The sequence below is a fragment of the Typha latifolia genome, chromosome 13, assembly GCF_019914945.1.
Source record: "Typha latifolia isolate L0001 chromosome 13, TyphaL0001v2, whole genome shotgun sequence".
Taxonomy (NCBI): Eukaryota; Viridiplantae; Streptophyta; class Magnoliopsida; order Poales; family Typhaceae; genus Typha; species Typha latifolia.
Genome location: NC_133098.1, coordinates 6986536 through 7000725, shown reverse-complemented (window position 1 = coordinate 7000725; position 14190 = coordinate 6986536). Strand labels below are relative to the sequence as shown.

General features: G+C 35.1%; 1 protein-coding gene across 5 annotated transcripts in view; it reads left to right on the top strand.

Annotated features, from left to right (window-relative positions):
- The first annotated feature begins 245 nt into the window (after positions 1-245).
- Positions 246-14190, top strand: part of LOC140799955 (homoarginine-6-hydroxylase 2-ODD-233-like) — a 35298-nt gene continuing 21353 nt past the window's right edge. For 2 of the 5 annotated variants that reach the window (XM_073154540.1, XM_073154543.1), the window contains exons 1-5: positions 451-635; positions 1867-1982; positions 8589-8707; positions 8834-8897; positions 9001-9068. In XM_073154540.1, the coding sequence (XP_073010641.1) occupies positions 602-635; positions 1867-1982; positions 8589-8707; positions 8834-8897; positions 9001-9068 (401 nt within the window). In that variant the 5' untranslated portion in view covers positions 451-601. Of the gene's footprint in view, positions 636-1409; positions 1539-1866; positions 1983-4378; positions 4478-8588; positions 8708-8833; positions 8898-9000; positions 9069-14190 lie in introns of those variants that run through there. The other 3 variants (XM_073154538.1, XM_073154539.1, XM_073154542.1) reach the window with 3 other exon arrangements.

Sequence of the window (14190 nt, the reverse complement as noted above, 5' to 3'; positions counted from 1 at the left end):
AAATATTGATATATTAACATGTTTATTTGGATGATAACATAATTTATTTTAAGATGGATTATATACGCATAAGTGTATGTCCGCGTGACGGGCCCTGCCTATCTATCCTATAGCATACTCCATGTGGGCACATGGGGGTGATATTTCATTCCATGACCCTAATATCCACAAGGTGGTCTACTTGAATCACATCATAGGAACTCACTTTCCTAAGGTATATTGTTGTGTATAGCCCTAAGGCTAGTAAGAGAACAATCACATTTATCCCGGAAAAAAGAAAGACTCGGAAATGGTTGTCACCGTCCGGTTCATTTTCGCTAAGACTTCGTGTCACTTCCGGATTTCTACGACCGCCCTGCAGATCGAGTAGGCATCACATCTCTCCACCACGTTCAGGTCACGTGCACGTCTCAGGTCCTACTAAATGCCTCGTTAGTCATTACGGCTTACGGAGTGCTCGGTGCTGTGTCTTTTAGCGCTCCTTAATCCTTATTGTATACGTAAACGACTCACTAAAAGCCTCCAAGTCGTATGCGTCGGTCATCAGTTGTCTCCTCCTCGATCGCACGGCTGTTCTCCGAAGTGTTACTGACCGGCGACAATGGGTTCCGACTTCAAGGCCATACCCGTAATAGGTATAGATTTCTCTTCTTTCATCTTCTTGATAATAATTCGTTTTTAATTTAGTGAGACAACTCGAAATTTATCCTCTTTCGATTTCTATCCGTTAGACTGCATAGATCACATGGCAGCAATCTTACGCTAATTCACACAACTTTTTATTACCAATTACCATTTTGGGGTGAAATTAGATTGGGATATGAATTAGATACCACTGTGTTCTTACTATTGTAAGCAATTTATATAGAGGGGGATTAATTGCTTGCTTCTAGGTTTTTGTTCTTCTTCATTTCCACTTCCTAAGAATAATTTCCAACATATTAAAGCCCCACTTTGTTAAATTTTGGCGAACATATTCTCTTCTAGAATCAGTATTCTTGTTGTATTAAGTGGATATGAGCATATATCGGGTATTAAACAATACTGCAGTACATAATCTAAAAACAAGTTTATGGTGATAATATACAACTTAGTTTTGGTTACGTTCATAACTAAACAATATAAACAACAGAGCCTCATGTGTGAATTTGCTGTCTTGACCATCAATCTATAGAGCATCACAACTTTGAAAGCCCTGGAAATGCCATCTTAACTTGAAGAACAATCTTCATCTCAGTATATCACATTAAGTGAAGGCAAGATGCTGAGAAGTCAACCAGCACTGTTGTATGAGCATTCTCTTTACAGTTGTGGCTTTTGCAAAAACATTTTAAAATAAAATTAAGTGAATGTCTGAATATTCTTTTTGCAGAATATTTTATGGGTTGCTTATGAGTGCAAATTTTGTCAATATTTTTGGTTGAATGGTTAATGCTTCCAGAGCATAATGCTCTCGCTATAGCAGGCACTGGGAAGGGAAAAGTTCTCTTATTGGAGCTCATGACACTATAGTGAGTGGTGTCATGCCTGTTGCCGTAGTAAGTTGTACTTTCTAAGAAATGATTAATAATATACTAAACAGAACATGAAGGAACATTTGGAAACTGTAAGGGAGTAGCATAAGAAGCTTTGTTATAAGTTGCGCATCATTGTCAAATACTCAAATTTTGTTTGGGAAGATTAGTTTAAGAAGTTAGAATCATGGAACTAAGTGAAATGTTTATAATTCCCAATTCTTGGCACAAGTTGGAATTATTAAGACATGACAGTGAGTTTCACTTGAATGAAATTTCTATCTCACTACTACAAAATAATTTCGGTCTCTTATTTAATATTTTCATTTACGTAGTTTGTTTTTATCTTCAGATGTTAGTCCACTTGTCAATAAGATTGATGATCCAAATATGGTTCAAGACAAAGATCTGTTGGAAGTTGTTAGATTGTTGGATGAGGCTTGTAAAGATACTGGATTCTTTTATGTGGTATGGTTGAAATTCCTGTGCACTATTTATGTTGAAACCATCTTACATGAACTAATTTCTCTGTTTTACAATACATCATGATAGTCAGCATTGAGGAATCTAGGCAGGTTATCTTGTTGTTAAATGGTACATTTCAGTATGCTTTTGTTGGTATTATGCATGTCTTCTTGGTCTTTTATCATTCACATATTGCATCATTGCAATAAATCCCGATACATGTTTGTTGTCCCATATTTCCTAGTATGTAAAACTTGAAAGTAGTCACATTAATTTATGGAACATGCATTTTATGTTTTATTTAGTTGTTCTAGAATTGGATCGACATTTCAGTTTTGGTTTTAGTTTCACCTCTAGAACAAAAAATAAAACTTTTTGAAGTTTCGGTCGATTTCAGAGTGAGAGGAAGATCGGTGTTGATGGTGTCGTCATCAGCTAGTTCGTCGAGAGAGAAGACGCCATTCAGTCGTCGAAGAGAGGGCCTAGGGCACGTTATTTTTTAGAGAGCCGAATAACAAAAGGGGCGCAGGGGGGAGGGGAGACGAAAGGGTAATAAGCTTAATGGGTAATCGGGTAGGGTAACAAGTTTATAAAGTTAAACCTGCCTTGATTACCCATTAAAACCAAAAATATATCCGGGTTGTATCCAAAACATATCCGAGCCATATCCCAAACGTATTCGAGCCACATCCAATCGTATCCATCCCATATCTGAAAACAAAAATTAATTATTTTAATTCCGGATACTCTAAAAACATATTGAATATGTATTTGGGCCGTATCGTATCGATAAGTATTCAGATATGGATACTTTGCCCAAAATGGAGTATTCGTGCTTCCTTTTGGCGGACCTTGAGAAAATTACAAACATGGTGAGATGGCCTCTATTGACGAATTTGTGGTCTTATGGGCAACTATTGTCGTCTTATTGGGCATGAAAAGATTACTGCCCTACTGACATCCTTATTGAAAAAGATGAGTTTATATGGATGGCTAAGACACGAGATGCTTTCGAGAAGTGGAAGGCTACCATGACAGTCACTCCCGTTTTGATATTTTTTGAAGACATTCGTCATTGAATATGATGCTTCAGGGGTTGGCATTGGAGTTATGCTCATGCAAGAAGGTCGATCCCTGACCTATCTCAACAAGCCTATTACCTATCCTAAAAAAAACAAAAAAAAAACTGTGTTATGGGCACGACGTGTGTGGCCGGCCTCGTGCCCATGCACTGTGTGGCCCTAGCGTCGCCGCAGCCTTTGCCAACCCCCACCGCCTCTCTCTCTATCTTTTTCTTCTCCTCTCTCTTTTTCGATCTCTCTCTCCTTCCCTCAAACTCTCTCTCTCTCTCTCTCTCCCACTGCCGACCCACTGCCGCTGTCGTCGTGCTACCGCATGTGAGCCTCCTTCTTCCTCTTCCTTTTTCTCTCTCTCTATCACTATCTCTCTCTCTCTTTCTTATTTCTTGCCTCGGGCTCGGGCTCGCCGGAGCCGAGCCGTCGGCGAGAGGCTTGCCGCTGGATGGCCACCAGAGGCCAGTGCCCTCCTCGCCGGCCCAAGTCCGCAAACCCTCTCCCTCACCTTCTCTCTTTCTTCTCTTCCTCTTCTCTTCTTCTTCTTATTCTTCTTCTTTTTCTTCTTCTTATCTTTTATTTCTCTTCCTTTCTCCTTTCTTTTCCCTTAGCTCGCGTTCTCTCTTCTTCTTCTTCTTCTCCTTCTTCTTCTTCTTTCTTTCTTTCTTTTTCTTCTTCTTCCTCGGCTTCTTCTCCTTCTTCTGCTACAGTGCTGGGCCGAGCCCAGCACTGATGGCAGTGTTTTAATTAATTAATTAATTAGTTATTTATTTATTTTATTGACGCTATTTATTTAGGTTTTCCTTCTTAATTAATGCAAATAGATTATTTAGATATTTATTATTTTAATAATAATATATATTCTTCAATATGATTAGTATTAATTATAATTTGTATAATCAATGGTTAATTAGGTATAAATATAGGTAATACTCATATTTATATATTTATATCTCTATTAGATTAATATATAGATTTGTAAATTATAATTATCAAATTTATATACTAATATTTTTATGAGATACATTTTAAATAATTCTAATAATTTATTATACATTATTATTTTGTAACAAATAAAATAATCGGCTTATGTATTTATTTATTATTTTATAAAGTAATGACTACATAGTCCCTAATTAATCAAGATATAATTTTATTATAATTAGGTTTTTTTCTATATTTATATTTTTTATTTATAATTAAAAATTTAGCTAGTTATAAAAATAAGTAGAAATTCTAAAATCTAATAAATCATCATATTTTACTCGAACAAATTATAATGAGATAAACAACTAACTTTATGTTACTTAAACATTTTCAGATCTCGAACTCCTTATTTGAGACCCCGTGGATCTTGCTAGCGATGAGTGTCACTTGGTTGGTTGGCGGATGTAAGGGATACGTGGTTTGCGTCTTCAGATAAGAGTGAGTAGTCTTATCCCCTAGACGCCTTTCTCAAATTAGGTTATATTATATATTATGTACATGCATGTTTTGGCCTCCGGCATGATTATATGATTTTATCTAGAGATGATTATAGTCGAGCATATTTTATCATGCATTTGATTATGCTGATCTGGGATATGAGTACATTGGTGATATATATAGAGATAATTGGAGATGATTCTACTGTTATGATTGTATACCGAGTTGATCTGTAGCATGAATATGCATGTAATAGATTAGCATGAGTATGCATGTGTTGACTACATAGTGGAGACTACATTGTATCATATTTCTCTTGATTCCTATTCCATCTAAATTCCTGTTATGCATTAACTTGTTATCGTACTGGATATATGCATATGATCTGTCATTTAGAAGGAAAGTATGAAATGTGATTAATAGGATAGTTGATAGAAAGCGTGAGGATACCCGAGTGGGCGCGAGGGTTAGGACGCGCTTGGTGGATGATTGATCGCTCAATATAGTTGCGATTCTGTTGGCCTTACGTCTGAGGTCGTTAGTCTGTGTGTGCAGCAGACATTCAGACACATGCCGTTCACCAGGGCATATGTGGTGAGTTATCCTCACGAGATTTCTATCAGCTAAAAGGGTACCCGGCCTGGATGGATGCTGATACCCTTAGCGGATGGCAAGGTATAGTTATATTTGAGATACTCCTTGCGAACGACAGAGTATGCTCTGAGCCTTTGGGCATGATGTTGAGACCGGGTACTGGGTATTTACTGTGTACAGTGATCTACTATGATGATAACATATAGAGCTGACCTTGATGACTGAGATGTTGAGAAATGCATATGATTTCATTATCATTTGATTACCTGATTATCGAGTAGTTAATATACATCATATATGGTTGCATTTGATATCATATCATCGTCATGGTCGGCATGCATCATGTGTCATATTTGAGAGAGTTATGATGATAGTATAATATGGAGATTTGTTTATTCATTATCGAGGATTATACAATTTATCAGTTATGACATATTATCTATTTTTCATCTATGTATTATTGATGATACATTCATATATTTATTCATGACATGATGCTATTTCGATTCATATTATTCCAGTACATGATTTATTCTTTGTTTGGCATCACTGATTCGGGGTAGGTCTATTCACTGAGTTATTTGCTCATGACTCTCTCTTTATTTTTTTTCTAACCCCCTCAGATATGTGATACGTGATTGCGACTTGAGATATCTTAAAAAATTTTAGAGTGATGATAAGGTGAGCTATAGATGGGAGATGATATAGATGATAGTTTATATAGAAATTGAGTTGTACGAGTATTTAATATTTGTACTCTTTTGTATTAGACGATGATTTGTATAATACAGGTCGAATCATAGTGTACTCGTGCATTAGTTGTTTTAGTGTTATCTTGATGGTTTGTTGTGGCCTGTGTGGGTCCTGCTAGATTATGTAGTGGTCTAGTGTATATTATTGTGGACTTGAATATTCTTATGTTAACAGGTTTATTTAGTTATTAGTATGATTTATTTCGTGATGGATTATGTGATTATGGATAGGTTAGCAGGTTTTATTTGATGATGTCATGATTATATGTGCACAGGAGTATCTATGCGTGATGGGCCCCGCTTGTCCTATCGCGTGCGCTGCGTATGCCTTGTGGGCACATGGGCGTACACGTGCCTATACCGGGCAGGGGCGTTATAAAGGCTCTCACCCAAATCTTAGCAACTGTTCATATATGAGCAAAAGATATTGGCCATTATTTATGTTGTGACAAAGTGGCACCCATATCTCATTGGTCGTTGCTTTACTATCCTCGTTGATCAATGAAGTTTATCTTACTTTTTGGGTCAACGAATACATATATTGGCATAACAACGATGGGTATTTAAGCTACTTCGATACGACTATAAAATAGTGTGTAGGAAGAGTGTTAAAGACCAATTATTTGATTCACAACAAGAGAGTCTATGCTTCGGTTAGAGTGAATGATGGTTGATGGAGAGGATGGAAGGTGGTGGATCTCGGTTATAGAAGGGATGATAGCGGTGGTGATGGTGGAGAAAGAAGATTAATGTAGTTCTACTCCTAGATTATCTTACCCTTACTCCTAAGATAACTTAAGGCTAAAATAATTTCACAATGATTGGATGATTAAACAAAGGAGTCCAACTCCTCTTATATAAATGTCGGGTACAATAAGTCCCATTCGGACTAGCCCTAAAGGCTTTGCACAACTCGAATTAGGATTTGTCTTAAAAGTTTATATGACTTAATTTGGCTTGTTTTATAAGGTTACTTGACTTAACCAGATTTATTTTAAGAGTTTTCATGACTTAATTGGGTTTGCCTTAAGGGCTTACATGATTTAACTAGATCTGCATTAAGGGTTTATATCATAAATTAATTAAAAGATAAATATACTTGATCTATCGAGCCCAATATCCCCATGATGTGATCCAATTAGACTTAGTTTGCATCAAAGAGAATGGAGAATTGAGTTATGGATATGCTATCATGGCCACCCGATACAAGCGAGCTAATATTTGGTTTGAGACTAAGCCCCGAACTCGATTAGTTAGTCTCATTTCATAGTCTTGATTTTTTGGAGAGTAAATTTGATTAGATACAAAAAGAATAAAAAAAAATGTTTGGTTACTAAAATAGTTTAGGTCTTTAGGGGTCCTTGAACTAGTTCAAGGCGGGGGTTTCTAATTTCTAAACCCAAAGCAAACAAGGCCTAATAAACTATTAACTTATTAACCCATACACCTTTAAATTAAGCCTAAGATATACCTGAATACAAAAATTAAGAAAATACATCTAAGTATGTCAAATAAATGACAAAAATAGAAGAATGGCCCCAATAAACTTAGTCTAGCTAGTCTTGACTCAATTTTGACTTCAAAGATCAACTACTCGATCTCTAGCATTTAAAATTCACATTTATCACTATCTCCGGCATCAGGTTTCTATGATGTCAGACGGTCGAAACCTCCAATTCTTGTAACAACATCACGTCTAATTTGTATCTTCCTTAGTTAAGACATCATGTAGCCAAATGAAAGAATCCCTTGGTAATTTTCCTGCATTTATGATATTTTCATGCATTTTTTATCTGTTCCGGATGCATGCTAAAAGTTTGTTTTGAGATCACAAACACTGGTGAAAGTTTGTTTTATCCTTGATATTGCTCCTACATAGGGGTGAAAACGGGTCGGATTAACTCCGATCCGACCCGCTATCCGACCCGATTTGGATTGAATTCAGATAGAAAATTTCTATCCGATTCGGATACGGATTCGGATACGGGTCGGATATATTTTTTGGATTCGGATACGGATATCGGATATCCGTTTACTTGCATATTATTTTGAATGATTTACAGTTTTTAGTTTACTTATTTAAATAGTAAATATTATTATTATTATTATTATTATTATTAATACATTATATATTATTTATAGAGATTAATTTCTCTAATTTTACATATTTGACATACAAAAAATTTATTTGTTGTAAAACTCTTAATATTTTTGTGTTAATTATATCTAAATAAAATATTATAATTCTTTTAAATTTAATTAATATATGTTTAAGATTCGATTCTCTATCCGAAAATTATCCGTATCTGTTTAGTTAGGATATGGTTTTAAATTTTACTATCCATCCAATAACCGTATCTGAATTCGTATCCGGACTAAAAATATGGATCCGAATATGGATTGAGCACTATCCGATCCGTATCCGTTCCGTTTTCACCCCTACTTCTACATGATAGTTTTGTTATCCGAAGTTACAAAAGGGATAGCTTATGTTACTTTTACATGGCATGAGCTCTGAGATAAATTAATTTTGCTTTCACTAGATTCTATTTATCTTCAATCTGTCATACTCAATATGTTGTACAAGAAAGGCTATATTACAGTACTATATCATACGAAAACTGAAATGTAGTTCACTCCTGCTATGAAATTACTGACTAGTGAAATAGCTGTCTTTGTTCTCCATGTTATATTAAATTAAATAGAGGAACATACACACAGTTCCTTTCATGTTTCAACTATTTTTAACCACCTATCCTTAACAGAAAGGTCATGGCATTCCTGATTCACTTGTCAAAGACGTTAGAGATATAACACATCAATTCTTTGATCTTCCTTATGAGGAAAAGATTAGGGTTAAGATGACCCCAGAGAGTGGATACAGGTAATGCTTCTTTAATCTAAAACAAATTTATTAGATTAGCTGCAACAAATGGCAGATCTTATACCTAATCAGTTAAAAGCATGTGGAATCTGATGGTGTTTACTTGTTCTTGGTTTTGCTCATCAGAGGATATCAGGGAGTTGGAGAAAATATTACTAAAGGAAAACCTGATATGCATGAAGCTATTGATGTAAGTTTCTGTTTCTCCATGTACTTGGATATATTTGTTTTCATTTTTAACATCCTACTAATAAATATCTATATAGAAACTCATCAATAAAATAATAATGCAGTGCTATAGACCTGTGGAATCTGGAACTTATGGAGTTCTGGGTAAACCTCTAGAAGGGCATAACTTATGGTATGTCAATTATGCTCCAAAATTGAGTTATTATAGCAGTATTGTGGAGTAGTAGCTTTGATTGCCTATTGTTCTTTCTCGACTTCAGCTGGGGATTTTGGTGGTTCATTTGCTTTTGTTTTGAACTTCATTCTATGCTATGATTTATATATGATACTTGGTGTGGGTTCTTATGTTACATGCCCTGCATTGATGCTACACTTTCTTAATGTTAGTTTCATCCATTGGGATCTTTAAGTTCATGGTTTAAGACATTTGAAGAATTTCCTCATGGTTTTAGGAGATTTAGATAGTGCATCATAAAAAACAAGTCTACCATGTAAGAAGTTCATCAACTTTCCCTTCCTAGTTAGGTGTTTTATTAATGACTTTCAAGTTGTATTATCTTTTCAAAATATATAAACCCAAGTTGTGTCATATTAAGACAACCTACTATCTTTTAACCAAGGTTCCTAGTATCGGGATCGGGATCAATATCGGCCGTCCAGAAAAATGATACGTATCGGCCGTTCGTATCGGATCGTACTATTTTTTAATTATATAAAATTTTAAATATTATTTAAAAATGTAGAAAAATTGAGAAAAAAATGACAAAAAATAAGAAAACAAAAATTACTCACATATGAAGTCTAAAAACTTAAAAAATATATTAACTTACTCAAAATTTAAAACTTTGATGAATACCGAGCTGGTTCTCGTAAATTTCTATAGTCTTCATCATCATAATCACCATAAATTTGTAAATATTGATGTCTGGGACCTAATGCTCTAAAAAGTGATTCTATCATACTAGTCATATTGTATAGATCTTGTTGTGTGACTTGCATTTGAGGAGGATAATAACCAGCATTTGGATCTTGTGCCTGAGAATACTGAGAATACTGAGGATATTAACTAGCATATGGATCTTGTGATGGCTCCAAACAATAAATACTCGATGTACCATAATCATAGGAACCAAAATGCATCTCATGACGATGTCGCTGATATGTATATATATCCTCAGTTTCTCTGTCTTCACTTCTTATGTCTCCTTGACTTTCCTCAACAAATATAGATGGAACGATCTCACCACCATATGTATCATCACGACTATGACTGGTACTAGTAGATATACTATCTCTCACTGCTGAATGACTCGTACCAGCCTCTGCCCTCGTCGTGGTCTCTCCCAATATTTCATCTAACTATGGGTTATCTCTGTCATCTAATAACTTGTCCTCTATTTCTCTGATCCATGGAGTCAAGGGGTCTTCTTCATCAAAAACATGATTTAAATCAATCAGTTGTTTATTTTCTGCCTTTCTTCTTAAATTTCTTTCCCTCAATCTCATATTATAATGACAAAAAACTAACTTCTCCAATCTTTCCATTGTCAATCGGTTATGTGTTTTTGTGTAGATTAAGGAGAAAGTAGTCCAATTTCTTTCACACTGTGATGAAGACACGGTTTGACTTAAAATCTTCTTTGCTATTGGCGTTAAATTTGGTGTCTCCTCCCATTTATAGATAGACCACCATTCATTTGGAGTGTTATGAGAATATAGTCACCGCAAAGAACTTTTAGCGATCTTGAATTGTCCAGCTCTTAATCTATATCTCTCCATCTGGAAATCGAAATAAATAATTAGCTTATTGATTATATTGAAAGTTAAAACTTGAAACAAATAATAATAAAATTATTTAATTGAATCATAACTCACTTCTTTATCGCATAGGATTTGTTTATGAATATCAGGCTCAAGCTTGCTGATTATCTTTCTAACCCCCAACAAGACTTCACTATCATTATTGACATTTTTAGAGAATTGAAATCTTGGATTAAGAAAATACCCTGTAGAAATATAAAATTTGTAAGCATTCAAATATTAAAATATTCATAAATAAAAGTAAATTAGTAAATTAAAACTTAAAACTTAAAAGCATGCCTACCAGTAGCGTGTATATCTCTATATAATTGTTTGTTCCATCTAGAATCAATCATCTTCCACCACTTCCTAAAACTTTGTCCCATATTTTTTTTATTGATTCTTTAGTTATGTCCATTGCCTCATATAAGAAACCCATCTCAGACTTGTCATCACTGTCTACAAGTCTTAATACTTTGACAAGACGCTCAAATACTGTGGTGGTAATTGTAATATTATTCCAAACTGTATTTCCAAGAACCATATTTTTCAAAGTTTCACCTAAAGATTTATCTTTAGGTTTCATATTCTTAATTTTTATAGACCACTCCTGTGATGTAAACATCTGCATAATATCATCTTTGTAGCGCATGATGCTCTCCAAGGCTAAAAAGTGAGTGGCAAATCTAGTGACCCCGGATCTGATGATCTCCCCACCACCAGTCATCTACCTGAGTAAATTAAGAACCCAACCATGGTTATATATAAAATTTGTTAACCTCTGACCTTCACGTATGACCATGTCAATTTCAGGCTCTTTTGCAATATCTTCTAATATTAGATCAATACGATGTGCAACACATGACGTCCAATATAAATGAGGTCTTTTAATCATCAGTAAATTTTCAGCAGCTTTATAATTTGCCCCATTATTAGTAACTACTTGGACTACTCTTTTTTTACCGATTTCTTGTACCACCTCATCCATCAACTGACAAATATAATCTGCATTTTTGAAATGAGCAGTAGCATCCACAAACTTCAAAAATATTGTCTCCATGCCAGAATACACTAAGAAATTAATTATATTTCTTCTATTTTGTATACTCCACTCATCACACATCAGTGTACAACCAAATTTAAATGTCTTAATATAAGTATGAAGTTCATCTATCTCTGAGTCAAGATATTTAGTAGCAATATCATTTGAACTAGGAGGGGGAACACCAGACTCTATTGATTGTATAGCATCCACCATAGTGTGATAGTAAGGATTATTAGCTACATTGAAAGGAATATGATTGTAGAAGAAAAATTTAGAGATAGCCTTATCAATGTGTTTGTTTGCATTTTTAATTCCTTTGAGAGCTGTCTTGATGGAAGTCTGTGTATGACTCCTTTTTTTCTAAAGATATGTATCTATTGGTCCAATATTTTTAGACTGTGCTGTAACACCAGGAGTCCTATGGGTAGAACTGTTGCCCCCATATTTTCTCTCTCCTCATATATTAATTGATTTAGATCTCTGAAAGTTACCACCAGTGCTTCTTCTCATCTCTTCTTCTGCTCTATGCATATTTTTGCTCTCTTTCATTGCCCTCCTCATCCTCCTCACTTTGCTCACTACTATCATCATTAATGTGTACAAGATTATGTATCAATTCTTCACGAACCATTGACTCTCTTTGTTGTGCAGATTGTTTATCCTTCTTTTTGCCAATTAAATGAGCCAACATCTGCTTTCTAACTTCCAAGGACACTTGAGTGCAAGCTGCTACATTTTCTTGTCTTCCAACTAAATGTTTTTTCAAACGGCTAACACTACCACTAATTTTCTTTCCATACCAGTTGCATTTAACACATCTTTTATCTTGCCCAATAGTGCTGCAATGTTGCCACCCAATGTCGGTATCATATGACTTCTCTTTTGGAGCCATTGATATTTTAACTCTGCAACTAAAAAACATAAACAAAAATCAAAATAAAATAAAAAATAATTTAAAATTTATGAGGCATAACTGCATAAGCAGCACCAGGTGCTGCTGCCGCTCTGCCGCTCTATTGCTGCTGCACAATGAAAAAAAAAACCTGAAAAGAAAACTTACCCAAGGTCGCCGGAGATCGAGGTCGTCGAATCTTCGTCGGAGAACGTCGCCGGAGGTCGAGGTCACCGGAGATCTACTCACTACTTAGTCGCCAGTGAGAAAGAGAGAAAGAAAGAAAATAGAGAAAGAAAGAAAAGAGAGAAAGAGAGAAAAAAAAGAAAAGAGAGAGAGAAAAGGGAGAGAGGCAGGTGGGGGGTGGGGACATCAATTATTGATGTCCCCCAAGTCGGATCCAGGTCGGGTTCGACCCGTTTTGGAACGGCTGATCCCGACTGAAATGGATCGGGTTTCGGTCGAAATTGCTGAAACCCCAGCCGAAACCAGCAAACCGACTGGCTTCGGCTGGGATCGGTCCGTTTTGGCCGATCCCACTCGGGATCGGCCGAAACTAGAAACCATGCTTTTAACATCATAACATAGTTTTCAATCAGGAGGTTTTATAGTTGTTTTTAATCTACAAATATTGTCTATCCATCATTTAGGCCAGAAAAACATAGCCTTAGACTCTTACTCTAAACACGACTTTTTCCTAAATAGGAAGTCATGAACTTGTAATTGATTCAATTTTAGGCAAAATGTTAGACTTGTGTAATTCAAAATTAAGCATTAATTTTCTTAAGTAAATTGTCTTTTTGGTTCGTTTTTTCATGTATGTTTATTCCAAGTGCCGAATTTTATCCAATAAAAAGTTAAAAACAGTATTTCATGAGTCAAAAGAGTGAGAATGAGTTATCCAGTTTCTCATGAAGTGTCCTATTCTTGTCTAGTATTGCCTTAATTTCAACCTTCGGATCTTCAACTTGGTTTAATAGGACTTCTTTTAATTGTTTTCTGCTTTGATTTTTCCTACTAGTTTCATGTTTGACCTTTTTATCTTGTAGAATTCTTGGAACAGTGTGTTATAGGCAGTTTGGATTTCCATATCAATGTCCTCATCATTCTTGCTTTCAACCTGCTCATCTATAAATGACATCTCCCAGCATTCATTAACAGGTATCAAAGAAATAGTAAAGACAATATATTTATCTTGGTAGGACTTGGATTCTTCTTCATTAAAATCATCCGATTCATTCTAAGTAACTTTCATAGCTTTGCCCTTTTTCTTGCGACCAATGCACTCTTGAGCAATGTGCCCAAAACTATGACACTCATAGCACTGAATTTCTCCCCTTGAGTTCTGTTCTTAGGCTCAGTACCTTTAGGAGTAGAAGATTTTAGGAATTAATAGAATTCTTTCCCTTTTCAAGACTCTTTCCTTTCATTTTCCCTGCAGAATTGTTATTGTTCTTAAAATTTGTCTTATTTTTTTAATATATAAGACAAACATCTTACAATTAATATCATCATCAGAATCAAAATCATCTTTCTTAACAGACGACAATGCAATGC